The 27200-nt window shown below is 49.8% G+C and overlaps 1 protein-coding gene across 1 annotated transcript in view; it reads right to left on the bottom strand.

The window, feature by feature from the left end:
• CSMD2 (CUB and Sushi multiple domains 2) overlaps positions 1-27200 on the bottom strand; it is a 572570-nt gene that overhangs the window by 217348 nt on the left and 328022 nt on the right. The window contains 1 exon segment of the mRNA XM_045548313.1: positions 15456-15638. Coding sequence (XP_045404269.1) covers positions 15456-15638 — 183 coding nt within the window.

Below are 27200 nucleotides of genomic sequence, written 5' to 3'. Positions count from 1 at the left end.
TGAGGCAGCTCTGTTGATTAACGTTATAGGTGAACTGGAATCAGAGCCTTTACAGAGCCACCCTTAAATTTCTTTCTCCTCTTTCTGCTCAGGAGCTTAGGGTATGTTGAATTTCTTCTCAGGTATCTTAATGTCATCTTTGGCACCAGAGCTTGGTGAGAGTTATTTAACTTCATCGGTCCCAAGGAGGCTGGATGAGGTTCTCAAGGTCACCTGTGTCAGGGGTGAAGCTAGTCACTGGGTACAGCTCATCCTTAACAGAAACAAGATCAAGTTAACTTCCTCCCTAAGGAGAATACTGAGGATACCTTCTAGAAACTCACACGTATTCCAAAAGGGGCTTCAAGAATAAACAGACAATCCTGGCTGTGTAGTTCCTGAGCACACAGATGTAACCCACTCCAAAAACCATGAGTTGTGCTCAAGGTTTTGCCTTTCTTTTTCTGTCCGGTACCCACCTCTTGGGCAGGCAGGATTCAGGCGCTGGTGTCCTGAGACAAATTAGCAGGTGATTCAACAGAGCCAGTCTCCTCTCATTCCTAAACACTTTCATTCTGTCTTCCCTGACACTCCTCCAGGTTTTCCACCTCTAGCTGACTGTCCTTCAGCAGTCACGTGAAAGCTTTCCTCTTCTACCTTTCACATTTTGAGATATGAACGATTCTAGTTCAGGGTCATCCTCTCACCTGTCTGCTCTCTTTAGGGCACCTCACTCCACGCAAGTCTCCTAAATGGAGACCTCCAGGACAGACCTCTCTTCCCAGCTCGACCTGACCTGCGGGTGCAGCGGTCTTTGAAATTTCTCCACCTAGCTGGAGTACTGAAGGAGCACCTGCTGTGTGCTTAAGTGCTAATGGAGCACCTGCTGTGTGCCAGTCACTGCTCTGGGTATGGGATGAGCAGCCCCCAAGATGGGCAAGGAAGTCCACAGCCCCTGCGAAGTTTACATTCTAATAGGTGACAAGGAAAATAAGGCCAGGTGAAGGAAAAAGAGTGAATGGAGTGGGGGTGGGCTACTTTCAATAAGGGGGTCAGAGATGGCCTGTCTGAGGAGGTGGCCTCAGGACTGAGGCCTCATGATAAGGAGCCAGCCATTCTAAGGGATGATCACTCCAGGCAGAAAGAATTGCAAGTGCAAAGGCCCGGGGACGGGATTCGGCTTGGTGTATGTGAGGGACGGAACCGAGGCCAGTGTGGCAGAAGCATGGTGATGGACGGAGCAAGAGACACGAGATCCACTGAAAAGGATGGCAAAGGTGTCTTAGATCATGAGAGGGAGTTTGTGTTTATCACACAGCAGCCTCAACTAAATATGTCCAAAACCAAACTCTTGGTCTTCGTCCCCGCTTCTCTAGGACCTCGAATGTCCCCTGGCATCAACAAATGATTCAGCCCTGCCATCACCCAGGTATGGGCTTGCCCGAGGCCCTCTCGCCACTCCCTCTGTGCCACTGCCTCCCACGTAAGTCCTGGTAGCCCAGACCTCCGCACATGCCTGCCGCACTCCTGCCTCGATGCAAAGCTGTCTGACGTACGTCTGTACTGGAGATCCCCCTGGCACCCTGAAGCGTGCCCAAAATTGAACTCTATCTGTTTTCCTAAGCCTCCTTCATTCCTTATCTCCATGAATGACAACACCCGGTTGCCTAAGCAAAATATATCAGCTCCTTCTCGCTCACTCTCATATCCAATCAGTAAGGAACGTCTGTTGATTCTATCTCTTCAGCATCTCTTGTACTTGTCACATCCTCACATCCCTATTAAGTGGAGGGCCTCTTCCCACTGCCATGGTCTACCTGGTCTCCTGCTTGAAATCTCTCTCCTTTTGCTTCCATCCTCCACATTGGCTCCAGGGTCGATTTTGAAAATCGCAAATTCTTGTGCTGTTATATCCTCTCTGTGGCATAAAGGATAAAGTCTAGATTCCTCAAAGGGGCACAAAAGACTTTCAGTGACCTAAGGCCCTTGCCAATCTCTTCATCTTTATTTCCCCACCCCCACCACTGCACCCTACATTCCAGTCAGATCAGACTACTTGCAGCTCTACAAATGTGCAAGGCTAACCCCATAGTGGTGCTTTTTCTAGAATGTTCTCTCTTCCTGTCCACCTGCAAAACTCCGTTAAAGCATCATTTCTGTTGAGTGATGTGTGTCTCTCCCACTCCCCCACGTATCCTTCCTAGCTGTAGTCATAGAGCCCGTATATCAGGCACACTTCGCCCAGTGCCTCAGTCACCCCAGTTACAACTCCACCAGCTCGAGGGCCGTAGAAGAAAATTCTGCTGCTAGTCAGCCCCGAGTGGCCAAGCATCTTCCAAATCAAATCCTGTCCCACTCCTACCATGTTGTCCTTGTCTATATAATAGCACCAATACTAATACTACTAATAATAACTACAACAAAAGTAGGAATCCATACTTGCTAGGAATTTGCTATATGATTGGCACTGAGGATGCAGCAATGAACAAGACATACACAGACAGCTCTGCCCTCAGGGAGTCTATAGTCCAGTGAGGGTGCCAGACAATCAACAAATAAAGTAAGCATCATTTATGGTGGTAGATTCTATTAACTGCTCACAGTCATCTGTTCCCTCCCTGCCCTTGCTATACACCCCTTTAGGTGGAGCCCTCTTGCCTACCCTGTTGACTTTGGGCTTGGCCTTGGGATTAGCTTTGGCCCATGGAATTGTGAGTGGACATGACATAGGCATTTCCAAGCAGAGGCTTGAAATGTGCTTGGGTGGTTTGGCTCTGTCCCCTGGAGCTTTGCCTTCTGCCATGAGAACGTGCCCAGGCACAGGCTGGTGGTTCAGCCTGGGTCTCAGGTTGAGAGCCACGAGGAGCCCAGCAGAACCCTGCAGAGCGGCACCTGACTTATAGCCCTCCTGGAATGTGAGAGAGATATAAATATTTATTGTTGCAAGCCATTGGGATTTGGGGGTTGTTGATGCCACAGCTAAAGTTGACTAATACACTTATGAAAAGGAGTATGAAGAAAATTAATAGTGAAGGATTGTTAGAGACAGCCTCTGTGGGAAGGTGACAGTTAAGGAATGATGAGAAGGAGCCTTGTTAGAACATTCCAGCATGGTGAACCGTAGTGCAAAGGCACTGAGGTAGGAAGGAGTGTTGAAGGAAGAGTGACCTGGGCTGAATAGAGAGCGGTGAGAAGGGGTTAATCAAACAGAGCCTCGCAGACCTTTGGCTCAAGAAACCCCTTTAGCTGAGGCCTAATCCCTTTCTTAACACAAAGTCTGTTGGACCATTGTTAGGGAGACCACATAATGTATTTCCCTAACTGGGACACTTTTGAGAATGAAAGGTGGCACTATTAATAATTACCTAGAACAAAAGGTGTATACTGGGATTGTTCCAAGAAAATAGGGATATATGGTCATCTGCTCACGGTTATTTTATTTACTCCCACAAAAGTATCCTTTATCCTGTGAAAGTCACATCTGCTTGAAGTCTCTTGTTCATAACCGAGGAGTCTCTGGAACTGGAATCCTAAACTGACGCTCAGTGGTGGGGGTCTGACGATGCTACATTCTTGCCCTCTATGGCTAGGTCCTGTTCCTGTACCCCACAGAGGTTGGCGAGGTTCTTGGTATAAATGACCTGACTGCTTATCAGTACGACCTTGGGGAATGATCCACTGCCTGGAATCACCCTGCGGCCATGATCGATTCTTGCCACACTTCTGGAATAACCCACCCAAACCATTCCTTGTGCTTACCCTCGCCCTTAGACCCTCTTCATCGAGATGCTCAGAGGTCTTTGCCAAGGCCAGGCTCTGAACAGGAGATATTTATTTGTGTGCCCCCTTAGCTGCTAGCTGGGGGTCTCACAGCCCCGGTGCACAGGGCAGATTCTGATACCTCACGGAATAGGCACCAAGAAGGCATCTGCTCTGTGCTCCTGGGAAGCAGCTGAGTCCGCACTCCTAGGGCTCAGCTTTCACCCTGAAAACAGACCATAGATTCTTTGGAAAATATATGTAGCCAAATCAAGCCACCATGCTACAGCTGGAGCAAATGTGACTCTTTCTAAAAAATGTGGATATGCGTATATTTTTCACTTACGAGCTGCACACTTTGGCGGGGGATGGAGGGAACAGCTACTTTACCTTACCGAGTCTTTTTCCACACATATAAAAATTGCACGAATAACTTCTAAATTACAGCTTTGTCGTGAGGACTCAGTGGCTGAAGCTTGTGGACGCGTGGAGTGTGGCACCACGGCCGGTGAACGGGAGGGACACATTCAATCATGGCTGAATGGGAAAAAAGAGTCTTGTCCCTGCTCTGCTGCTGATGGCTGTGTCCACTCACACTTCTGCTCGGGGTATGTCCTAGTCTCAACCAGCCTGCTAGGGCAGCAAGAGAAGCATCTCCCACACTCCTCCCCTAGCATAGCTGCAACCAAGTGAGACTCCAGACCAAATGGCTTGCTTTCTCCTTCTCAGTCCCTCTTCTCCTCAAGAGATGAATAGGTAACTCCAAGTCTAGAAGACTCTGACAAAACTCTTCCTTTGCAGAAATGGTTGACTGTTTGGTTGCCAACTGTCACTTGGTGTGCCACCTTCTGTGGCAGATCAGCTTAGGAAAGAGAGACACTGTCAGCTGCGAGGGGGGTCCCTGGTGCTGAACAGTTCTGCCCTAGAGTGTTGGACATTCTGTCAGTCTCAAGCCTTGCTGTGGGATTCTGATGAACTGTGATGTGGCAGCGGGGTAACAGATGGAAGCCCTAGTGACCCAGTCTTTCCATGTCACACACAGCAAAGGCTACTCAAAAGTGCTTCTCACTCCTGTGAGGTCCCACAGCTGCCTGTGCCCAGCCCCCAGGATCCCTGAGCAATACTCATAGGGTCCTATCCCTGCCACATGGCCAGGTCCCAGCCAGCCTCTGTGCCCAGCGGGGGTTAGCTTCAGATGCTCTTGCTAACCTGGCCAGCCAGACACAGGTGTCAGCTTAGGAGAAAAGTATCCTGGCACGATGTAATCCAAGAGCCCAAGCCTTCCCCATAGCCCAGAGCAATTCAAGAGAGAGTGTGGACTACCTCTCCAACAACTCGGGCAGTGCTCCCAGGACTGCAGGCCCAGGCCCCTGGGTCTTTGAGGCCCTCAGGGAGCTGTCAGAGAGCTACGCCATGCTTTCTAAGCCTAATTAGAGCATCTTCACACAGGGCATCTAGAACCAGCCACGGTCCATCATGTCTCAGACCACCAGCTGCTAAAGACGGGAAAAGAATCCTTAGTGACATAAGGAAGTATGTTTGGATTTCCCTCCACAGGAATTACAGTAATCCAGGGAGTTTACAGCTAGCCTGGGAGAGCTGCCTTCAAGACCATGGAGGAGGCTATCTGAGTCCCAGAGCAAGATGAGAGCTACTCTGGTAGCACAGGGCCAGCAGCCCTGCTCCTGAACTCGCCTCCCCTAAGGCCCCAGGAGATTGACTTTGTATGTAAGGACTGGAGGAAGAGACAATAAGTGCAAGAGGGGCAACCCAAGGCTCTCTTAGAAAGCCAAGCCCTAGAAAAGTAAGCAGTACCTTCCCCAAGAACCACGGTCTTAGGACACCCACAACACTGAGGGCCAATAGTGGTGCACTTGTGTCCAAGTGAGACAAAAAACTGCCAGGAGGCTCAAAGAATGGGGGAGACATACTGGTAGGACTTCAAGCGCCAGCTCCCGAGCCAGCCGCTGTGAAAACAGAGCCTGGCTAGTGAAACTCTGTGTCGCCTCCATAGCTCTGAGTCAGGCATGGTAGAGCACAGTGAAGGCACACGTGTAGCTCTGAACATTTCACAGAGATGACGGAACCTGCTGGCTTGATCCCAAAGGTGAGAGCTGCAGGGAGAATGACAGAGATACCCTATTCCCCCAGAAGTAGAGGTCACAGCCCAGGATTAGACTCCTAAAGCTTGCTCACTTTCCCCAGCCCCCATTCCACCCAGGTAGCTGGGTCCTAATATGCCTTGGACCAGGTCTCTTAGTTGCAAGAATATAGCCTTTGGACTTGGCCTTGGATTAAGCTGTGTTCACAGTTGGGTCTTGGACAGATTCCTAGGTTGGACTGGATGGAAATTTTCCCTATGCTACAATTTTCCAAGAAGACGTCTGAGAATCTGCCAATTGGAATAAATTTTTCTTCCTCTACATTCTGGTAGCACTTTGTGACCACATCTATTATTGCAGTAATTCAGAGACTGCTTTATGATAGAAGTATGTGCTTATCTCATTCATTAAATGATGAGCTCTTGGAGGGTAAGAACCATGTTAGAATCATCCCCATTACTTGCCCAGTGTGAAGTACAATGCCCAGTACGTGGTAGCCCCTCCCCTCCACATTTTGCTGCATTTAAATTAAATGGAAAACATCAAATAGTAATGTCAGAGTATTGGACCATGCATCCCATTCCTTGCTAGGATGTCAACATGGAGGTCAACTTTCCATGCACCCCAGGAGACCATGATCATCATGACAACCTGGCCAGCCTTGTGGCAACGACATATGACTACAACATATCACCACAGGCATCATGAGGCTGGCATCTTGGCAAGAAACCAAATGTCACAGAAATGATACCCCCCACCCCAAGCAACTGGCATAAAGTAGATATTCCACATTAGTAGCTCACACATACAGCCTACCATCTACATCACTTAGGAGGGGTTCAGAACTACAATTCCTAGGGCCCATCCTGGACCTAATGAATTGGAATTTCTGGGGATGAGGCCAGGAACTGAGTATTTTAAAAGGCCTTTAAGGGATTCTAAGGATTAGCTGGGTTTGGGTCCATGTTAGACTGGGCAGGGCCACCAGAGACATCTCCTTTGCCTATAAAGTATCTGCCTATTTAAACAGAAAGGTAACAAGTGATAAAATTCCCCATACTGGTCTGGTAGGGAAAGTGTTGACTCTACATCCTTGGACATTCTGGGAGGAAATGCTGGCAGCCTCCTTGGGGAGCCATCCCTTCATCCAGTCCAGTTTTCCCAGCCCCAGACTCCTTCCACTCTGGCTTACCCTTCCCAGGCTGCCCCTGCAGCCCTACAGAGCTTCGCAGCCATGACTTTGGTACCCACTCTCCAGTGCAGGAGCAGATACAGACCTTCCCCACCTCCCGCCACCACCATGGACTTGCCACTCAAGGCAGCCACCCCTTTGGGTCACTGGGAGCCCTTCTGCAGAGCAGGCCACCTCACCTCTGCACATCCCTAGCACAGTGAGACCACAGGGTTTCAGTGTCCTGGTTCTTGAGGACTGTGCAACAGAGGGAGAGGGCCCTGGAACTACCAAGTTCCCTGCTTATTTCTGAGGCCCATCTGTGGGTCAATGCGACCACAAAGGAAGCCTAGAGAAACGAGGAGAATGCCACAACAAGCAGAGGATGCTCACACAGACCTTATCATGGTCCACGCCCTGACACAAACAGTTCCCAGGAGTATTATCCCCCACACTCAGGCTGATGCTTTCCAACCTTTGCTGATCCCACCTCTGGCTCATTTGAAAAAGGCAATTTCCAAGGGCTCTTGCTATTGTGATCATATTTTCTGAGCCAAAGGAAATGATGGTTGAAATTGCACGTGTCCTGGGAAATCTGGGATTGTATGTTCACAGGGAATACCAGGGTTCAGCCATGGGGAGCCGGAAAGCAGGGGCATGCTTCACCTGTGCATGGGTGCTGAGGTCGAGGTGGGAGGGAAGTGGAAGAAGTACCTGCCTATTTAAGAATACAGGTAACAAACAATGTATATGACCTATCTGAAAGAAAAAGCCACAGAGCTGTTATATCTAGAAAAATGAAAGTAGATGAAGAAAAAGATAGATAAGCCATGTAACTGGATATGAAGGCTGTGCCTTATAAAAATGCCCGTTTTCTTCACGTTAATTTATAGTTTAACAAGAGCTCACATACAAAATCCCAATGGGATTTTTTTTTCACCCGACAAAATGATTCTAAAATTAATCTTGAACAACAAACAGATGAGAATAACAATGAACATTCTGAAAGAGAAAATAATTAAGAGGAAGGAGTTGTTTCTAGCTCTGCCAGATATTAGAACATATTATAAAACAACAATTAAAATTATTCAGTACCGGTGCTAAGATAGAAATAGAGTGGCAGAACAAAGTGGCTGACTCAAGAAACAGACTTAACTACATTTGAGGATTCAGTATGTAATAAAACAATTCATTTCCCTCAAATCAAAAGGGAAATGAATTACTTAATAAATTGTGTTGGAAAACCGCATAATAGTTTGGACAATGTTATACATTCATCTAAATAAACTCCAGATGGATTAACAAATTATATTTTTTAAAAATCAAATTACTGACAAATAACCAAAAATAGAACAAACTGTTTCTCAGATCTGCGGCAGAATGATAACTTTGTCAGCTTCGAAGAGAAACCACAAATATTGAGAGGTTTGCCTATACAAAAATGTTTAAAACAACTACACAAGGAAACATAGCAAAGCAAAAAAAAAAAAAAAAAGGAAAATGAGATTGGGAAAATATGTATATCAAATATCATTAAGAGTTTCTAGCCCCAATATGGAAAGAGTGCCTTCAAATGAAAATACCAACACCCTAGTAGCCATGTGTCAGTACAGATAGTCCCTATACAGGGATTGCAAATAGCAACTGCTCCACGTCCCTGCTTGGCAGGGCTGGGCCCATCTGGTGTCCTGTGATGGAAATCCTGGCAGCCCTCCTGACCCCCCTCTCCTATCTCTTGCCCCAGTAGGGACACGCCTCTGACCTGTGGCGCCCCGGCAGTCTTGCTCTGGACTCTGCTCCCATGGGCCCTCCCTCCCTTCTTCACTCACATCCATCTGGCAGCAGCCAACCCCTTTAGAAACTACCGCAAACCCAAGTACCCAGACCGGCAGTGTGTGTGTGACACGCATGCGTGTGTGTGCACACACGCGCCTCAATGTATCTGAAAAACATCTCCCTTTTGCACTGGCCCAAGACCAGTGGCTTTTCCCAGAACCCACCACTGCCAACTTGGATGTCTCCTTTTCCAGCAGGGCCCCACCTCTGCCCTCCCAACTATTCTAACAGAGATGGCATCAAGTTTATGCCCTATAAGAAGAGGGGCTGCTGCTTTTCTGTCCAGCATCCGCTATGATGCCTGCCACGTTGCAAGCGCTCAAGAAATATGTGTCCAATAAAAGAATGAACCTAAATGCATCCGTGTCACCAGTGCTTTCTCACTGGAAAACTAAATTGTAAACCACAAGGGACCACAAGGGACCACATGGAGAGAGCTCCTTGGGGTCAAGGACTGTGCCCAATTCATCTCTGGATTTGCAGCACTTATCATAACATTTGGCACTTTACGGTAGTAAGCAAGGGTGTGCTGTAAGGATATATTCGACTTATACTAGCAATTTTTAAAAGGCCATGCAAATACTTGAGGTTTAGTGAAGCTGATAAAGGTTATAAGTAAGATATGTGACCTAGACGAAGCAAAGTGAAAGTAGACAAACACGAAAGAGAGACATGCCACGGTTCTGGATGGGAAGACAATGAATTGCATGAATCTTAATCTTACAGCTTCTGCTACTGGCATTATGAACTGGTACAACATTTTGGGGGCACCATGTAACAGTATACATCAAGAGTTATAAAAATATTCATGCTCCAGCCCGACAACATCACTCCTGGAAATTTATCCTAAGGAAATAATTAAAGAGAAGAATAAAAAGCCACATGCATGAGGATGTTCATTACAGCCTTATATAAAACATAATTGAACATAATTTGTTGAATAAGTCATGGTCCATTCACTAGACAGAATATCCCATAGATCTTAAGAAGGATAACTATGAAAGATATGTAGCAATGCGGTAAGATACACACCATAACATGGATTTTAAAGCACGGAATGCAAAATGTTAGGTTCACTTCGATTAAAACTACATGAAATATGTGTGTAGATGAGTAAGAATCAAAAAGGAGTGGCCAAATTTGAAACCAATTTTGGTTAAGGGAGGGAGAATAAGAGTATTTTATTTACTTAAACTTTTTAAATTTGTTTAAACCATTGCATTAATTTAAACTTTTAAAATACTCAACCAAAAGCCTGTGTTGAGTATCAGCTTGAGCTAAGAGCTCCAGATATTTGATAAAATAGAGTTCTAGCACCTTATCTAAGGCATGGTGCTAAGAGTTCGCCCCTTCAACCTAAGCAGGATCATCCCCAGAGGCTCTGCAGTTTAGAACTTGACCAGGAATAGCCGTACCCTCTTATGCAGCTGACTTTGTACATAGCAGGTGCTCAATAAGTCAAGATGGATAGATATATGGATGGGTAGAAGGAATGAGAAAAACTAAAAACTAGGAAAAGGTTTCAATTCCAATATATTGCATATTGATATACAATATCAGTTTCAATAAGGGTCCTAGATCTATCCTTCATGAACTTGTTTAACTCCTGCCAACTTCTGTTACTTCATGGGACTAACTCAGCTTCTGTACTCTGGGCAAGTATTTTTGTCCCAGGCTTATTTGTCATTACTTCTTCAAAGGACCCCTTGGATTCCAGAAATCTGGTACAACGGAGAGAATGCAGGACTTGGAGTAGGAACTTGGGTTCAGATTGCTGCTCTGTTAATTAATAGCTCAAATTCTAGCCCATCATTGAACGGTTCTAAAGCCTTTGTGTGAGTTACCTTATTTCTTTGAACTTTGTTTACACCTATAAATTGAGAGAATAAATACATCATAGAATTTTAGGGAAGATTCATATCTTCCCAATGACATAAAACATTTACTGAACACCAGCATCTTCTACTCCTTGCTTTCTTGCTGCCATGATGCTACAGACTTTAACAGTGGCCTAACTTAAAATGCAAATCCACAGGATCCTTCCTATTTGGAATTTGACAAGACCAACTTATCCTAGTCCAGTTCTTATTAATATGGGATGGTTTTCCCCCTAGAGAATATTTGTCAATGTCTAGAGACATTTTTGGTTGTCACGACTGTTGTGTGGAGTGGGTGCTACTGGCATTTGGTGGGTAGAGGACAGGGATGCTGTTAAATATCCTACGATGCACAAGACTGCCCCACACAGAAAGAATTGTCTGGGCCAAAATTGCAATAGTGCTGAGACTGAGAAGCCATGCCCTAGAGTGACGGCCCATGGGAGAGACCAGCTTCCTGAGGACCCTGTGACCCAAGTCACTCCTTTGTCCTTTAGAAGTGTGGGTGTGCGTGTGTGCGTGCGTGCATGTGCACGCCCAGAGCAGAAGGTAGGAGAGGTGGAGAGGAATGCAGAGGGCAAGGACAGGAAGACACTAGGATAGGGCCATTTCCCATAGCATCCCTGTCTAGAACATCCTCCTTTGCCTCCCAGTGCTTTAAAGCGCAGCTCAAGCCCTGTATCCTCTGGGGCATTTTCTTTACGCACTCAAGGCTCCAATCCTTCCTCCCATGACCTCTGGAGATTAGACTGCTGATTTGTAACTTCAACTGTATACATCCCAGTAGGCTCTGCCTTCACATGCCACGCATATGCCACACACATTAAGAACTGAGCAATTAGGATTCACACCTTCTATGGTGGTTTGCAAGATGGTAAAGGAAGGTATGCATTCCTGCAGCCTTGGCACACATCTCTGGTGAGGGCTGTTTTAAAACTTCTTTTGAAAGTGGCTGCTAATGGACTGATAATTGGTTTTCTGGCTTCCTTATGAAGTGTGAAGTATTCTGCTAGCCTGTCAACAAAGCATCAAGTATTGTGCAAACCACCATCAGAGTTATTTGTATCTTCCTTCCCATTGTATCTATTGTTGTGGAGGGATAACTGGACATGGTTGTAAGGGAAAGGCTCACCGGGCTTTTGCAAGGAAGGGGGTAAGGAACGGGAAGAGCTTCTGGAAGGTAAGGAGTACGTGCAACCTGGCCAAAGCTTCCTTTCACCAGGACAGCCAGGGGGAGCACATTTCCTAGGCAGAGACTGAACAGCTCTGAATCCAATGTATGGTGCTTGGCACAAGGAAGACACTCAGTAACGACTGCCAAATGGATGGCAAGTGGCACTGCTTCCCATTGATTCTGAGCACTGGTCCCTGGAGATGTGAATTAACCAAGGAGGACCAGAGAGGAAGAGGAAAGAAGCTGGCTCCATCTTTTCTTTCAAAATGCTTCTCACCGTGGGATACATCATCTTCTTAAAAACCTAAATAAAAAATACTATGTATTGAGCATCTACTGCTGCGAGGGCACTCATAAGCCAATGAAATGATTCCAAAGTCTCTGCTTCCTACAGAGAATGCTTTGGAACATGAAGGAAGAGAGTATTTGTGTAGTCTTGGCAGGGTAATTCCTTAAGTAAGGAATTGTTTTGAAGAAAATGTTTCGAGAGGAGAACAATGCACGGCTTTGCATTTCTTCAATTGTTCAAAGAAATTTGAACCATCAAAATAATTTCCCCAATCCCCTTTTAACTTCTAATAAGGAAAGAGCAGTTTTTTTGCTAAGTATTGCATTAATATTTATTGTGACTAATGTGTTGGGAAATTTAGGACACTTCTGCTGACTTTTGCTAGAGGAGCTTTTGTATGTACATTTATGAACACTTTAAAAACAGAGAGGTAAACCTTAATATTTTATATTTTTGTAGACATTTATAGATGTTGCCCCTTTTCCATTGGTCACACACCGTGATATATTTGGTTTAGAGTCAGGAGTAGAATGACAAAGTTTAACATTGTCAAATATGACCTGCTCTGTAATGATCCACTTCAGAAGTAGGTTCCAAGCATTCATTGTGGAAATGGGAGGACTGCTCATGCCATAGTGACCTCTTTCAATAAATATAATCAAGGAGCCTTAGAATTTTTAGAGCCAGAATGGAGTGCTACCCTATTGGATAGATCAGTAAATGAAAATCCAGATCAGGATTTTGAGACGAGCCTGGGCAACATAGCAAGACCCTGCCTCTATAAAAACAAAATAAGAATTAGCTGGGCATGGTGGTATGGGCCTGTAGTCTCAGCTACTCGGGAAGCTGAGGCAGGAGGATCACTTGAGCCCAAGAGTTCGATGTTACAGTGAGCTATGATGATACCACTGTACTGACCTGGGTGACAGAGTGAGACTTTAATCTCTTAAAAAAAATCCAGAGAGGCAGAGGAGATGCCTTAGCCTCAGTCATAAGCTGAGCTGGGACTAAGAATCAGGTCTCCAGATTTTGAATCCAAAGTAATGTCAGTGCGCCAGAGCTTTCTTATCTCCATCCTTTCACTCCTAGTAGATTGTGGGCTCCTAGAGGGCAAAGCTCAGGACCTATAAAAGCACCAGCTTAGGGGCTGGATGCTCAGTAGAGAGTGGACAGGTGGCAGTCCCTCGCCCTCATGATATGCAAATTTGACCTTGCTATGTGGTGCAAAAGCATGGCCAGTTGGCTCCCCGTGGCCTCCTCCACTGAAGCCAGCATCCCTGAGACTCAAGCTGTGCTCTGTCACACTCGAATATCCAGACAAACTTGAGTGATGGAAGTGCCTGGGGATGTCATCTTCCTGTATCCCAGAATCATCTAGAAGAAGAAATGCCATGTTGGTTCCCCGGAGTGCCTGCTTCACAGTTCTCATGGGTAAGCCTCAGGCCACTTGTCCTTGTTTTGAACCACAGGGAGCACCGATCCATACTTGCGAGGACAGTTCTGTCCTCTTTTATTCTCAGCTGCTTGCAGGCAGTGCCCAGCTCGCTGGAGGCTGCCAGCCCTGTTCGTGGGAAGTGGGGCCTGCTGAGCAGCACTTCAAGGTCTCCTGACCTCAGAGAAGGTTTTAGAAAGATGGTCTAAAACCACTCCTAAGAGCCAAAGGGTTCAATCCATTTTTGGAGGACTCAAGTGATAGCCCCTCAGGTAGCATTTTGTCACCTGCATTGCTCAGCTGATGTGGCAGGGAACCTTATCCTGGTCCCAAGGAGCTGGCTGGCTCTGCTTCCCACTTTAGTCCTACCAGCTGTCTGCCCCAAAAGCTCCATCCTCTTCCATTTCTCTCTGCCTTGTTTTATATAGATGGATTTCAGAGATTAAGCCCCCACGGTACCTGAGGTTCCCACAGCCTGTGCCTTTATCTTCTCAGGCCCTGCTTCCAGCCTGCCTCTGCATGGCCCTGCCCCATGCACTTCCGCCTGGCCCTGGTCCCTGCAGTGGTCAGAGCCTCCGTGCCTGCTTGCCCTGAGCTGCTCCTCGTGGCCCACGGTCCCACTGTGCTAAGAGGCTAATGCTGTTGGGCTCTATATTCTAACCACACTGGGGAGCAGAGATGGGCAGATGTCATGCAATTTAATTCTTTTTTCAATAAGGGTGAATTGTTCAATGTGTATCTAAGAGCGATTTGATCTTTAAACCTCTGAAGAATTTTTATATAAATAAACTCAAAAGTCATCAAAAATGCTTTGTTAGACAAAGAGTTTTTTTTTATCATTTGAAAGATATAATCAGTGTGGTATGAACCAACTCATGAACTCTCAGTCATTACAGAGACCCTTATGGTCTACCAGGCTAGTCCTCCCCCAGCCCCCAGGGCCCTTCATTCTCTAGCATGCAGAACTCAGAGGCCCCGAGTAGCCCACTGAGGGGAGGGAAGGACCAGAGGGTCAGGCTGTCTGCCTGCCCTCGAGAGAAGCCAATGAATGGAAAGAGATGGAGGAGGTGGGGTGGCAAGGGTTAGGAGGAGAAGAGGTGATGTCCCAGAGAAGCTGGAACCTTTGATTTTCCAACACAGACCATGCCTGGCCTCTCTTGACTACACACAGCCCCTCACCCTTGTCAATCCCACTGTGACTAAAGACTTAAGGTACCATTTGCGTCGCAGAGTATGGTCAGACCATCCAAGAGGAAGGAAGAAGGGCTTCCTTGTTATCTCTCCAGAACAGACCACTCACCTCCAACCCCTTCCCCAGAAGATAAAGAATCCAAAGATAGCTTGATCCTCCACCCCTCCCTAAATCCAATACAAGAGGAAGTGATTTTTAAGAAACTTTATGTCTGGCAAGGCCACGGCTTCCTAGGGTACCCAGAGGCTGGTACAGAGTCTCACAAACATGCCATCCCTTCCACCCTGATTGATGGCACGGTGTCAGTGGCTGCAATGAGGGTAGCAGGAAGTGTCTGGGTCTGAGCCTGTTGGACCAAGCCCCAGTGGAATCTATCTTGCTCATACAGATCACCAGGGAGGGTAAGACGGCATTGAAGAAGGTCCCCAAATGTCAATAGCAATTATTCTCAGTGCCACGGTCTACGTTATTGCTGGAAATGAGGACCCAACTAGCAACATCCCAAGAAATAGAAGAAACCAACCAGAGGGAAGCGGTTGTCACAACCTGCAAGGTTCCCAGGGATGGGGCCCCTGGGTTAGCTAGGAAACGGACCCCTGCCTTTCGGTGAGGACCCTGACTTGGCCTCGTCCCTGCTCACTTACACACGCAGCCTGGCTTCTTAGCCGACCACTGGTTATTCTTTTGGCACGTGATTGCCTTCTGCCCCACCAGCTCAAAGGCAGGCTGGCAGTCAAACTTGAGCGTGTCACCGTGGTGAAACCGGGAGCCTTCCCTCCGGCCATAGGCAGGTATGCCAGGGTCACCGCAACTGCCCTGCTCGATCTCTGAAAGACAGGAAGATGAGAAAACAGAGACAAAAGGTGACTTTATACCCCTCTTGGAGCTGGAGGTCCACATGACATGCTCTGCTGCCTTTCTTCCAGGAGTCAGTGCTCAGAGTGACACAGGTAGGACTAGTGTTCTTAGAGGGGTTGAGATTCACGAGGAATCCTGCAATGTCCTGTTTCAACACAGCACCCCGCGATGAACGGGCCTGGCAGTTGTCAAACGCCTGGGACCCTGCATCCACACAAAGTGCCCTAGCTGCTCGGGTATTTTCGTTCCAGGAAGGTGGTTCTACATACTTTGTGGGTTCCTTGTCCCAAGAACTAACAAGTCCCTAAGTTTGGAGACTTACTGAGCTTTACCTGCACCGGGGTCACTAATCTGGATTACTGAGAGATCGTAAGTACCCTCCATTCCTGAGCAGCAGAGGCGAGCACAAGACAACAAGGCAGCCAGTTCTCTCTGCCTGCCTTTGTCCCAAACCAGAGATTCAACGAGAATAAACATTCACTGCCTTCTGATGTGGAAGCACTTGCATGAAGATTTTTTTAATTCAATTTAAGATGGTAACAGGTAAAATGAAACAAATGACTCATTAGGTATGCGTCTAAAGCTCACTTGAGTCAACAGTGGTGAGTCAGACGTGGAGTGGGCTCTCGGAGCCAGCTCCAGGGGCCTGGACTCAGTGGGCAGGACGGGCTGGCTGCCTCACGGGAGTCAGCCGGGCCCCAGATGCTTCTGGAAAGGAGTCTGTCCTGGTCACGTCCCTGGAGCTTCCTCCAGAGTCCCCCCCACTTCCACCCATGCCGTGCTTAGTGTGTGAGAGACGAAGGAGGTGGGGAGGGTGGGGGGAAGAGGAAGAGGAGGAGGGGAAGGAGAGGTGATCTGTTCCCAGGGAGGAAGGCGTCTTGCAGGAAAGACAGGCAGTCAGGAAGGAAGCGCCAGACTGTGAGGTGAGGACTGTGACAGCCCTGTGACTTGGGAGAGAGGGGCCCGCAGTCACCAGGGGAGTATTTTGAACACTTTCCCAGGATTCTCAGGACAAAGGTGCCCTGTCTTTTCCGTAGACACCATTAAGAGCTGTCAGGAGCCATGGTCCCCGAAGCTGGTGTGTGTGTGGACCCTGTCACGGGTGATTCTGCAAAAGCTTTCTTACCACAACTGCGGGGTGTCTGCGGGCTGATTAGGGTGGCCTGTGCCAGCCCCAGGCACTGTCATATATGGGTGGGCTCTTGCCTGTTGCATTCATGTTAACCCCAAAACTAGGGTGCCAGCCCTCTGCTGAGAGCTGGCAAGACAAAGCATTCTATACTGGGATTGTGTGTGCGTGTGCGTGTGCATGTGTGTGTGTGTCAAACATCAAGGGTTCTCCAGGGGGCTGGGTCTGTGACCACGTGCCAGGTCCGAGGAATCCCAAGTGCAAGCCAGCCCACCCCCTACCTCTCACATTCCCTCGGCCTCGCCCTCTGCACACATCTGCTGGAAATACATCTGAACCCCCTTTGAAGCTGGCTTTGCTCCTGCTCGGGGTTGCGGAGGCTACTCTGGGGTCTTCCCGGGAAGGTGGCCCCCGTGCTCCAGTCTCAGAGCTCCAGGGCATCTGAAGGAAAGGAAGAAGGGGCCCCTTTGACAAGTTGACCTGGGAAGGCAAGCAGCAGGACCCTCTTCCAGATGTCCCCAGACATGCTCCCTGGGATGCAAGACCCTGGCATGTGAGGGCTGTCACTGCAGTCATTCTGAGACCTGGTGAAATTTATCCAGCATTTGACGACAGAGCCAGATTCTGCTGCCAGGAACAGGACCCAGATTTCAGGTTTGCTAGCAAGACCCCACCACGTTGTAGAAATATACATGTGGGGTGCATCTGCCTGTGCTCAAGAGACCAAGCATCCTTAGGGCAGGAAGGAAGCTCCCTCCCAGCCCTCCCGCTGTGCAGGCACTGCACTATGCACATGTCCACACCCACCCAATTTCTCTTGCCATCAGTGCAATCGTGAGCATATAGTAAGCACCTACTGTGTGCCAGTCCTGGTGCTAGACACTTGAGACCTGGACATGGTCTCTGCTCTCAAGGAGTGAACAGAGGAGAAACAGGTATTTATGACACAGGTGACTCATGCTGTGGAAACACACAGGAGAAGCACCAAACTCAATCTTGGAGGATCAGGCTGGGAATAGCGCACTGGCCTCTCGTACAAAATTTCAGGGGCACCAAAAACTCAGTAATCAAGACAAATAGTACCTTAGTGCAATTTTTAAAAGAAAATCACAATTAATTCTATAAATTCAATCCACAATAAGGAAAAATAGCAACATTTAAAGTAAGCCTAGATCCAACCCTCCACCTGCAGGACAACTTAATGTCAGTTGTCTTACCCCAGTCCCAGCCCTGTCGGAGCCTGTCTTTAATTAAAACATTGATTTGTTTGTATCATGGGTATTTTGTATTAATATTGATTTTTTAAAAATTGCATTAAAATATTATTTATCTTAATTACTGAATTTTGGTACCCCCTCCCCCACCACCCTCAAATTTTGGCCCTGTGAGTGCCTTGCTCACCTCACTCTAGTCCGAGCCCTGGGTCAGGGAGGACTTCTTGGAGGAGGTGATGTCTAAGCTGAGGCCTGAAGGTGGGGGGTGAAAGGAATAGCAGGTGAGAAGGGAGGGGGAGGGCCGTCGGGTGGAGGGAAGAACCCGTGCCAAGTTCAGGAGGTGAGACTGTAGGAATGCAATCTAGCAGTGACAATAACCACCTAACAGTTATTATCCCAACTAACTTTCAGTTATATAACTAGGGACTTGTGCACTGATTACGTGCCGGGGGCCCCTCTGAGCACTTTACACTGACTGACTCATTTCCCCCTCACAGTAGCCCCCATTTTGAAGGTGAGAAAACTGAGGCACAGAGATGTCACGTCATCATGCAAGGCCTCAGAGCTCAGAAGTGGATCTGAGACCCACCCTCGGGCTGTGTAGCTCTGGGGCTCTGACCCCTGTGCCATGCCGCCCTTCTACAAGCACAAGCACTTTCTACAAGGTGAGAAGAGATGAGGCTGGAGAAGGCACGAAAGGGCAGAGCCCACCCACAGAAGGGCCTTGCAATCCACTTAGGAGACTGGGCTTGAGGTAGTAGGTGAAGGGGAGTCAGTAAAGGGCTTCATTCTACTTAGCATTTAAGATTTTGTATTTGACAAAGATCCCTCGGACTGCTATCTGGAGAATGGTCTGGGGGCAGCAAGCTGGAGGCAGGGATATCATTCATTCACTCAACAAACATTTGAGGATATACTTAGTGTGAGTCACAGTGCTGGGCATGGGGGCATGACGGAGACCAAGGCAGACACCAGCCCTCCCTCCATGGAGCCTGCATTCTAGTGGGAGGCTCATGATAATCCGGGAGATGTTTAATGGTGTCCTGGACTGTGCACAGGCAGAGGGGCTGGGGAGAGGCAGAAGGTCTGGGAGGTCTAGAGCAGGAAGAAGCCACAGGCCATACCGGGAGTGAGGCCGTGGGGCAAAGGCGGGACAGGGGTCTACAGGGCCTGGAGGGCTTGGCCTGGGCACTGGGTGAGCTTTCACTGAGCTGCGAGTGCAGGAGGAGGCGCAGGTCTGAATGGGGGGTCGTTGGTAGGGCGTGCTGTGTTTGGGGGTGCTGGTGGGATCTCAGAGTGGAGTTACCCAGTAGAAAGCGGCTACGTGGGTCTGAAGTTCAGGGGAGACGTCTGACCTAGAAAGTCAGCTCACAGATGGTAAAAGAAGCCATGAGAAGGAGGAGACCACCCAAGAAGAGGAGAAGAGGTGTCAGTCCAGGACAGGACTGTTGGAGAGATCGTAGGGACCGGCAGAAGCCGAGACTAAACCCCGAGGAGAGTGCGGTCACAGAAGCTCAGGGAAGAATGAGGTTCAGGAAGGAGATCAACAGCCTCCAACGCTGCAGGGAAGTTTCGATAGGACGGAAAAGCAGGTTAGTGAAAGGAGGTCACCGCTGATACTGGCAGGAGTAGACTGGGTGGAATGACAGGGCCAACACCCAACGGCGGAGGAGGAGGACGATGCAGGACGAGCAGATGACTTTCAAAACAAGCAATTCTCAGCAGTGAGGGGGAAGAGAGAAATCGGGTTGCATCTTGTGAGGGGTACAGCTCGGGGCGGTGGTGGGTAAAATACTTTTAAGATGGGAGAACCTTGACCATATTTAAATGCTAGAGAAGAACAAAGGGGGTGGAGATAGACAGACAGATAGACAGACAGGTGAGGGGTACTGAATGGTTAACTGAAGGTATGGAGGAGAAACAGGGAATTTTCCCCCTTCTGAGCACGAGGCCCCAGAGAAGGCAGGGCATGGGTCCCCGAGCACACCGGGGGGCCAGCCTTAGAGACCAGGAGGGTCCCTCCTTCCCTCATGACAAGAATAAAGAGGGAAGTGGGTGGCACTGAGTTTTTGGGTGGATGGCAGGAGGCCGAGGGAGGTCTGTGATGACACAGGCTCTATTTTCTATGAGGAGGATGAGGAGGAAGTCATGGTCTCTGCTGAAGAGGAGGGGCCAGTCATGGGAGAAAGATTTGGTATTGACAAAAATGTCTGAAACGGCTGCTCTGGAGAAGACGAAGTCAGGGCTAGATGGATTGCTGTGCACCTCTGGGGCCCACCAAGGGTGGAGACGGCTCATCTGTAGGGACACACCAAGCAGGGCTGTGTGACTTGTTCCTGCAGAAGTGGAGAAAGGGGCAGCAGGACTGGCTGAGGGGTGGGGCTGGGTTGGGAGAACAGAGAGGACAACAGGCCAAGGAGCCGAGGGTGTTGTCAGAAGAAAGGCCAAGGTTAGCAAGGGGCTTGGGCTGGAGGAGAGGGGAAGGGAGCAGGGGCGAGGGGGCGAGCAGAGCTCAAGGACAGTGTGGGGAGCGGGAGCAGAGGGAGCGGCAGGGTGGGGCTGAGATGTCAGAGGGGCTGCGTGACAGGTCCGGCTGCAGCCAGGGGGGAGCGCACTGAGAGGAAGCTGGAAGGTCAAGGTGTGGGAAACAAGGGGATGGCAAGACTTGGAGTGAGAGGAAGGGCCCGTGAGAGTGACGGGGAGGGTGGGAAGTGGCTGAGCTGCAAACAGCAGGTCAGAGGGAAGGCGCATGTGGGGTGGGGGGTGGCAAGTGCACGAGCCCCTCTCGAATGTGAAGTTCATCGGGCGTGGAGAGATGAGCTGCTAGCGCTGGAGAGGACTACGGGGTAATGGTGACCTCAAGGGGAAGTCAGGTTCAAGGAGGCATCTGGCAAAGAGGTCTAAGGTGCAGCGGGACGTGTTGAGCAGAGAACCAAGACTGGGTGGAGGAGAGAGAGAGCAAGAACAGAGCAGGGTGGAGCTCTCGCCAGGAAGGCAGAGGAGGCTGGAGGCTGGCTCCTGTCCCTCCGACACCTCCTGTCCTGCCTGAGCCTTCGCTCCAAGTCCAGGGTCAACTCCTGCTGGTGACACAGGGACCAAGGCCCCCGCCTTCCCCGTGCCCCACTGCCCCGCCTGAAAGGCGCTTGACCTTGGCCCTTCTGATCAAGTGCGGACCAAGTCTGACGTCAGGACCCAGAACGGCAAGTAGATAAATGGAATTTTGACTTGGAGAAAAATCACACATGCAATTTCCTGTTATCTGGTTTAATATAATACCATTTTATAAATCTTTCTTTTCTCTCTCTGCTTTGCCTACCAAAAGCACACCGGGAAACATGACACGATTGCTCTCCTACGACGCTGCGGAATTCCTCCATGACGGGCCCTGCCCCTCAGCATCCTCACATATCCTGGCCCTCTGTGATCGCCCTCACTGTCTTCTCCCCAGTCGTTCAATTCCTAATACCAAGTTGGAGTCCTCTTTCATCACCACGTCTGCACAGACGGGACCGTATTGCGGGTCCCTGTAAATCCACTGAGTATTTGATGAGCTCCAAGGAGGGAAGCCCGGCTGGGAGGAAGATGGATCTGCTGCCCTTCCAAGCCGGTCCGACATCATCTGCTCCTTCACTTCCTCACCGTCCTCTCAGCCAGAGTGTCCCCTCCTCCCACTCTCACATGGCTGGCTCCTCACGTTAACAGACTTTAGCTTAAAACATCACCTAATAAGGGGTGGGGAACCTGCCACCTCAAGGCCACATGCGGCCCTCCAGATCCCCAAGTGTGGCCCCTCGACCAAATCCAAACGTTGCAGAACAAATCCCTTTATTAAAAGGACTTGTTCTGTAAAATTTGGATCCAGTCAAAAGGCTTCACTCAAGGATCCGAATGGCCACATGTGGCCCCAAGGCCGCAGGTTCCCCACCCAACACTTTTTCTTTTCTTCCTGGGCACCCATCCTCGCACTGATTGCCCCTTGTAACTCGCCGCCTATTTATTCAGCCTGTATTTTACTGTCCTAGACATTGAGGGTAGAGCAGCAGGAGAGAAGGGTAAACATTTGTCCCCCTGGAGCTCACTGTCTGGCTGGATTTTGGGGACAAGTTGATTCAGCGAGTCAGCCCCCTTGTTCCCAGCTGGCTGCCAGGTTGGCCTCCTTGTTTCTTGTCTCCCCACCCCCTAGAGAGTCAGCCCTAAGCCCTATAAAGGCAGGCGTTGATTATGTTTTGTGTGCACACTGTGTGCACACCACTGTGTACCCAGCACTTAGCACAGGGCCTGGAACACAGAGGATATTCTGTTTAATGCATGAGTGTTTCCATTTCTGCATGGAAACTGTGCCAAATGCCATGCTAAGTACAGAGCTGCCTGACCCACCACCCCTGGTCTTGGAGAACTCAGAGTCAGGTGGGTGTGGACATTATTCTGATGCAAATGATGGGGACAGTGGAGGAGGTGTAGATCTGACCACATGACGTGTGGGACAGCAGAGGAGGCAGCTCCGGCCTCTGGCTGGGAGCACCGGACAGGCTTCGTGGAGACTGTCCCAACCTGGGAGTCAGCCTGGATTCCGCCCTGCCCTCCCCTCCCCAGCCCCTCGCGTTGGCTCGTCCTCCTAAACACTCGGCACCCTCTGCTCTCCGTCCTGTCCCTCCCTGCTGAGGTCAGCCCTCTCTGGACAGCAGGAGCGGCCTGGTACTTCCCTGCCTCTTCCCTCCATCGCGCACTCTGCAAAGCAGCGCAAGATTGCTCAGAAATAAAAATCCGATCATTCTTGTCCCCTGCTCATTGATCATTTCATGGCTTCCTAAAATCCGCAGATTAAAACCCTAACTCCTTGGCATGGCAGGACCCTCTCCACCCCTCCCTCCCCAGCCTCATCTTTGGCCATCACCGGCCCTGAGATTTATACACCACAAGACTGAGTGATCTGGAGGGAGACGGAGTTGTGCAATGGCAACGGGTGAGGCCTCTGCTGTCACAAAGTCCAAGATCCTGGCTCTGACTCGAAGGAGTAGACCTTGGGCACGTTACTTATTTTCTCTGGGCCTTATTTTTGTCATTTGCAAAATGGAAATGGTCATAATAACAAGGCTGCTGTGAGGCTTAAATGAGCTCACAGATACGACAATTGTCAAGACGCCCAGCACATGGCGTGTGACCGGGAGCTAGTCGGCGTTCCCTCACTGCTATTACTGCCGCTGTTGTTTGCAGGGCCCAGCCAGCTCTCACGCGACTCTAGCTTGGCGCCTGCTGTCCTCTCCTCCCGACACGAACACCCCCTGCTTGCCTGCCCGACAGAGTCATCTTTCAGTGTCAGCGCAAGTGCGTCCCAGTCTGGGACCTTCCCTCCAATCACCCAGGCGACTTCGCTGCTCTTCTCTCTCCCCCCAGCCCCTCGGACACTGCTGTTATCACAGCCATGGTAACAGCAGTTTAGGGTGCGTGTTTCTCTCTGCAGGTTCGTTTCTCTCTGTTAAACAGTACATTGCTCAAGGGCAGAGATGGTGTCTTTGAAATATCTATACCCGGGTCTCCAAGAGGGTGCAGGGCACAGAGGGGGCATTCAATATGCGTTTGCGGAACGATGAGGGGAGGGTGGAGGAAAGGATGGGAGGAAAAGCAGCAGGAAAGGAGGAATGGAGGGTGAGAACAGACTGTCTAGAGAAGAGTTAGCAGCTCAGTGTGGTGAGAAGTTCAAGTGCTGGTGAAGAGAGAAGCAGCCAGAGAGATGGCTGGAGGGGTGGCCTGAGGGGGACCATGAAGGGCCTGGTTCCATGAGTGATGTGTCATTTGAACTCTATCCTGTAGTTGTCGGCTCCTTGAAGCCAGGGCTCCCCTCCCTTCTGCTCTTTGTATCTCCAGAACCAAGCCCAGCTCCTCGTGCATAGTGAGCACTCCAGACCCCTCGTTCGATCAGCTCAAACCCCTAGTGAGTGACCAGGGTATCTCTGGTGCATTAGGACAACCCCTGGGCATGCCCGGACCTCCTGGGTTTCCTTAGAATCACATTCCACTCTGCTTTTCTACTTCTGAGGATGGGAAGGGCACCAGGAGGCGGGAGACCCTGCAGCTATACACGTACCTCTAGGGGCTGCCACATCTCTCTGCATGTGGTTTCCACCAATGGGATGGAGCTGGGGATGGATGAAGTGGGTGACGGTATCCCCGTCTCCTCCCTCCACAGCACCGTCAAGGGTCTGCTGCCGGCTGGAGGAGGTTGGGCACAGATGTGAATAGGGACATTAAGTAGCCTCCAAGCTGCCTGCATCAGCCCCAAACTGGAGCTTACCATTTGCAAAAGTCCATGTTTTTAGAGAATGTATCTCATGGACAAATTACTTCCTGCCAAATTTTAATGCTGTAGCATTCCTGCTGTTTGCCAGCCCAGCCTCTGGGGCCAGAACAGACTGGATTCCACTGGCTTTTTCTGAGAAGAGGCAGTTGCTGCCTCTAGCTAAACTTTGTCTCCCGGTGCCTGAAAATCCTTTAAAGGTAATGTGGAAACTCAATGAGTGTCTTAGGAACATGCCTGCTGTCATCCCTGGCCAAAGTTGGCCTCCCAGCTCATGGGGACCCATGGGGACCTGCCAAGCAGAGGTATACTGAAAATAACAGGGGAGAGGTCAGAAGTGGCCCTGGGCTTGGCATCCGACAAGAGGAAGAACAGTGCCCCAGAGCGGGCAGGGTCAATGGTGCTGGTTGGCTGCCCTTGTTCTGCTTTCAAGCCCGGCTCCAACACCACCTCCAACCGGCAGCTCAGCAGTGCCCACGACCACAGTGGCGTTCCGGAGAAGGGGTGCGGTCCTGCCTGCACAGGGCATGTCTCAGCCCTCTTCTGCCCACTTGCTCTCAAACTTTATTCCTACGGAGGTTTTAACCTCAATCTATCCACATGTCAGCTTTCTAAGCCAGTCTGTCCTCTCTCTCAGGAATGTCCGACAAATTTCTCATCTTTCAAGCAAGTCTCAGTTTCAGACCTTCATCCAGGGAGCCTTCCCTGATGCCCCTGAGCAAGATTAGCTGCTGCGCCTTTGTATTTCCCCGTCTTCTAGCACTTACTCTACGCTATAGAAAACAGACTATGAATTAGGAGAAGGCAGAGATTGTCCTGTTGTCCCTGTTGTCTCGGTGTCCTGAAGGGTGTCCACCACACATCACAGGGCCTTGGAAAATGTTGAATAAATAGATGAGCTCATTTCTAACACGAGTCCCCTGGCCCGCTGGGCACCCTTTCTGCAAAATCCCCAGCGCCTCACTCCCTCCTGTCTCCGGGTCCAGGGCCCAGCTCCTTCCTCCCCCGGGCCGGCCTCCCGGCCTCCGCACTAGGCTGGCAGATCCCAGACTCCAGTGAGGAAGCAGGGAGACTTCCAGATTGATGTTAAGACTTGTTAGCAAGTTGTGTGTAATTTTATAATGTTTCTGGTAAGTGCTAATTGCCTGTTCCTTAAATATTTCTTGTTCTACTGGGAAGCAAAGCAATTGCAACTATGAATGCATTTCCCGCAGCTGGCTGCCCCCATGGAGGGAGACTGAGCTTCTAGGCCTGGAGTGCTCAGATATTGATAGAGCACAAGTCCCCTCCCCCACCCCAACCTGGGATGGTGACAAGCAGAACTGGAAGGATTTCTGAGAAGTCAACGTCCCAATTTTTTTTCCACCAGGGCTCATACTTTTAACGAGGAGGAGGGGTGATACTCTAGTACCATCTGCCTGCCCCAAGGTAGCATCTCTTTGCCCAAACTGGGGCAGAGGGGGTATTGATGATGATGTGGCCAGGTGCACCTGAGGGAGAGGTGGAAGTGAGGGACACAGGAGGTCTCTGTCCCCAGATGCCTCACTCCATCCTGCGGAACACCTGCACCCCAGCTACCTTCCCGTCCCCAGCTGATGGCTATCTTGTGTGGCACTCCCCAGGAGCTGGAATACCAGGAGGGCTAAGAGGCAGATGGAGGAAATTCTGAAGATCCAGGCAATGCTGGTGAAGAGCCGCAGGCCTGGGGACACAGGGAAGGGAAGCTCTCAGCTGAGCGCTTACTAAACGCCGGGCCCTGTGCTGGGTGTTTCACTACACTGAGCCCTCAGGAGACCCTGGGGAGGTCACGCTCATCAGCCCCTCTTCACAGGTGACAAGGAGGGACTGGTGCACAGAAGTCAAAGGAAGAATCTGATTATAAATTGGGTCTGTCCAACCCCAAAGCCTACAGGGACAACAGAGAATGCGTGGGCTTTTGGTACCCGAGCACAGGGAGGTGGTCAAGTGGCCCAAGAGGGAATTAAGAGGGTGCTGAGGAGGGCGCCTGAGTGTGCCCATGCAAAGAGTCATTACGATTGGATTCTGCAAGCTTTTCCGAGCACACCCTCCGTGCCAGGCACTGGGCTAGGCCCTGTAGCACTGGGGAGATTAATAAACTGTAATTTCTATCTTGAATAGATGCATAGAAGCCAGAACTGGTTGAGAATAATTATCATGGAGAACGCTGGATGCTACGTGAAAAATTTTGTACTTTATCCTAAAGGCAATGAGAAGCTGTCATTTAATTTAATTTTTTTTTAAGTAGGAGAGAATTGTGCCAGATTTGGATTCTGGGAAGATCACTGTGCTCCAAGTGGCAGATGGATGGGGGATGGAGAGAGAGGACTAGAGACAGGCCTGCCGGTTGGGGGGACTGTGCTGTCATCCAAGTGAGGGTGATGTGGGACGGCCTCAACCACAGCAGAGGAAGAGGAGTGGGATGCTGCCGAGGGAGAACCACCAGAAGCTGGGAGCGGAGTTAGAGGAAGGAGAGGGACAAGGAGGAGGCGGGGACGAGGCCTGGCGAAGGGCTGGCTGGTGGGGCTGTTCCCGGAGACCGCACACGGCAGCGGGCTGTGACTGGGGGTGGGGATGGCTGGCTTGGGTTTGGACAGTGCTAGGGACTGGCTCATACATTGAGGCCCTTAACCCCCAGTGTGACTATATTTGGAGGTGGGGCCACTGAGGAAGTTATACGAGGTCATAAGGGTAGGGCCTTGATCTTACAGGATTGGTGTCTTTGTAAGAAGAAACAGTGCAGATCTCTTGTGCTTGCTCTCTCTGTGCGCGTGCTCCGAGGAAAGGCCACGCGAGGATGTGGCGAGAAGGTGGCCGTCTGCCAGCCAGGAAGAGAGCCCTCACCAGAAACCAAATCAGACAAAACCTTGATCTT

The sequence above is a fragment of the Lemur catta genome, chromosome 3 (genome assembly GCF_020740605.2).
Source record: "Lemur catta isolate mLemCat1 chromosome 3, mLemCat1.pri, whole genome shotgun sequence".
Lineage (NCBI taxonomy): Eukaryota > Metazoa > Chordata > Mammalia > Primates > Lemuridae > Lemur > Lemur catta.
The sequence above is the reverse complement of the archived record's forward strand: the minus strand, read 5'-3'. Positions and strand labels throughout refer to the sequence as shown.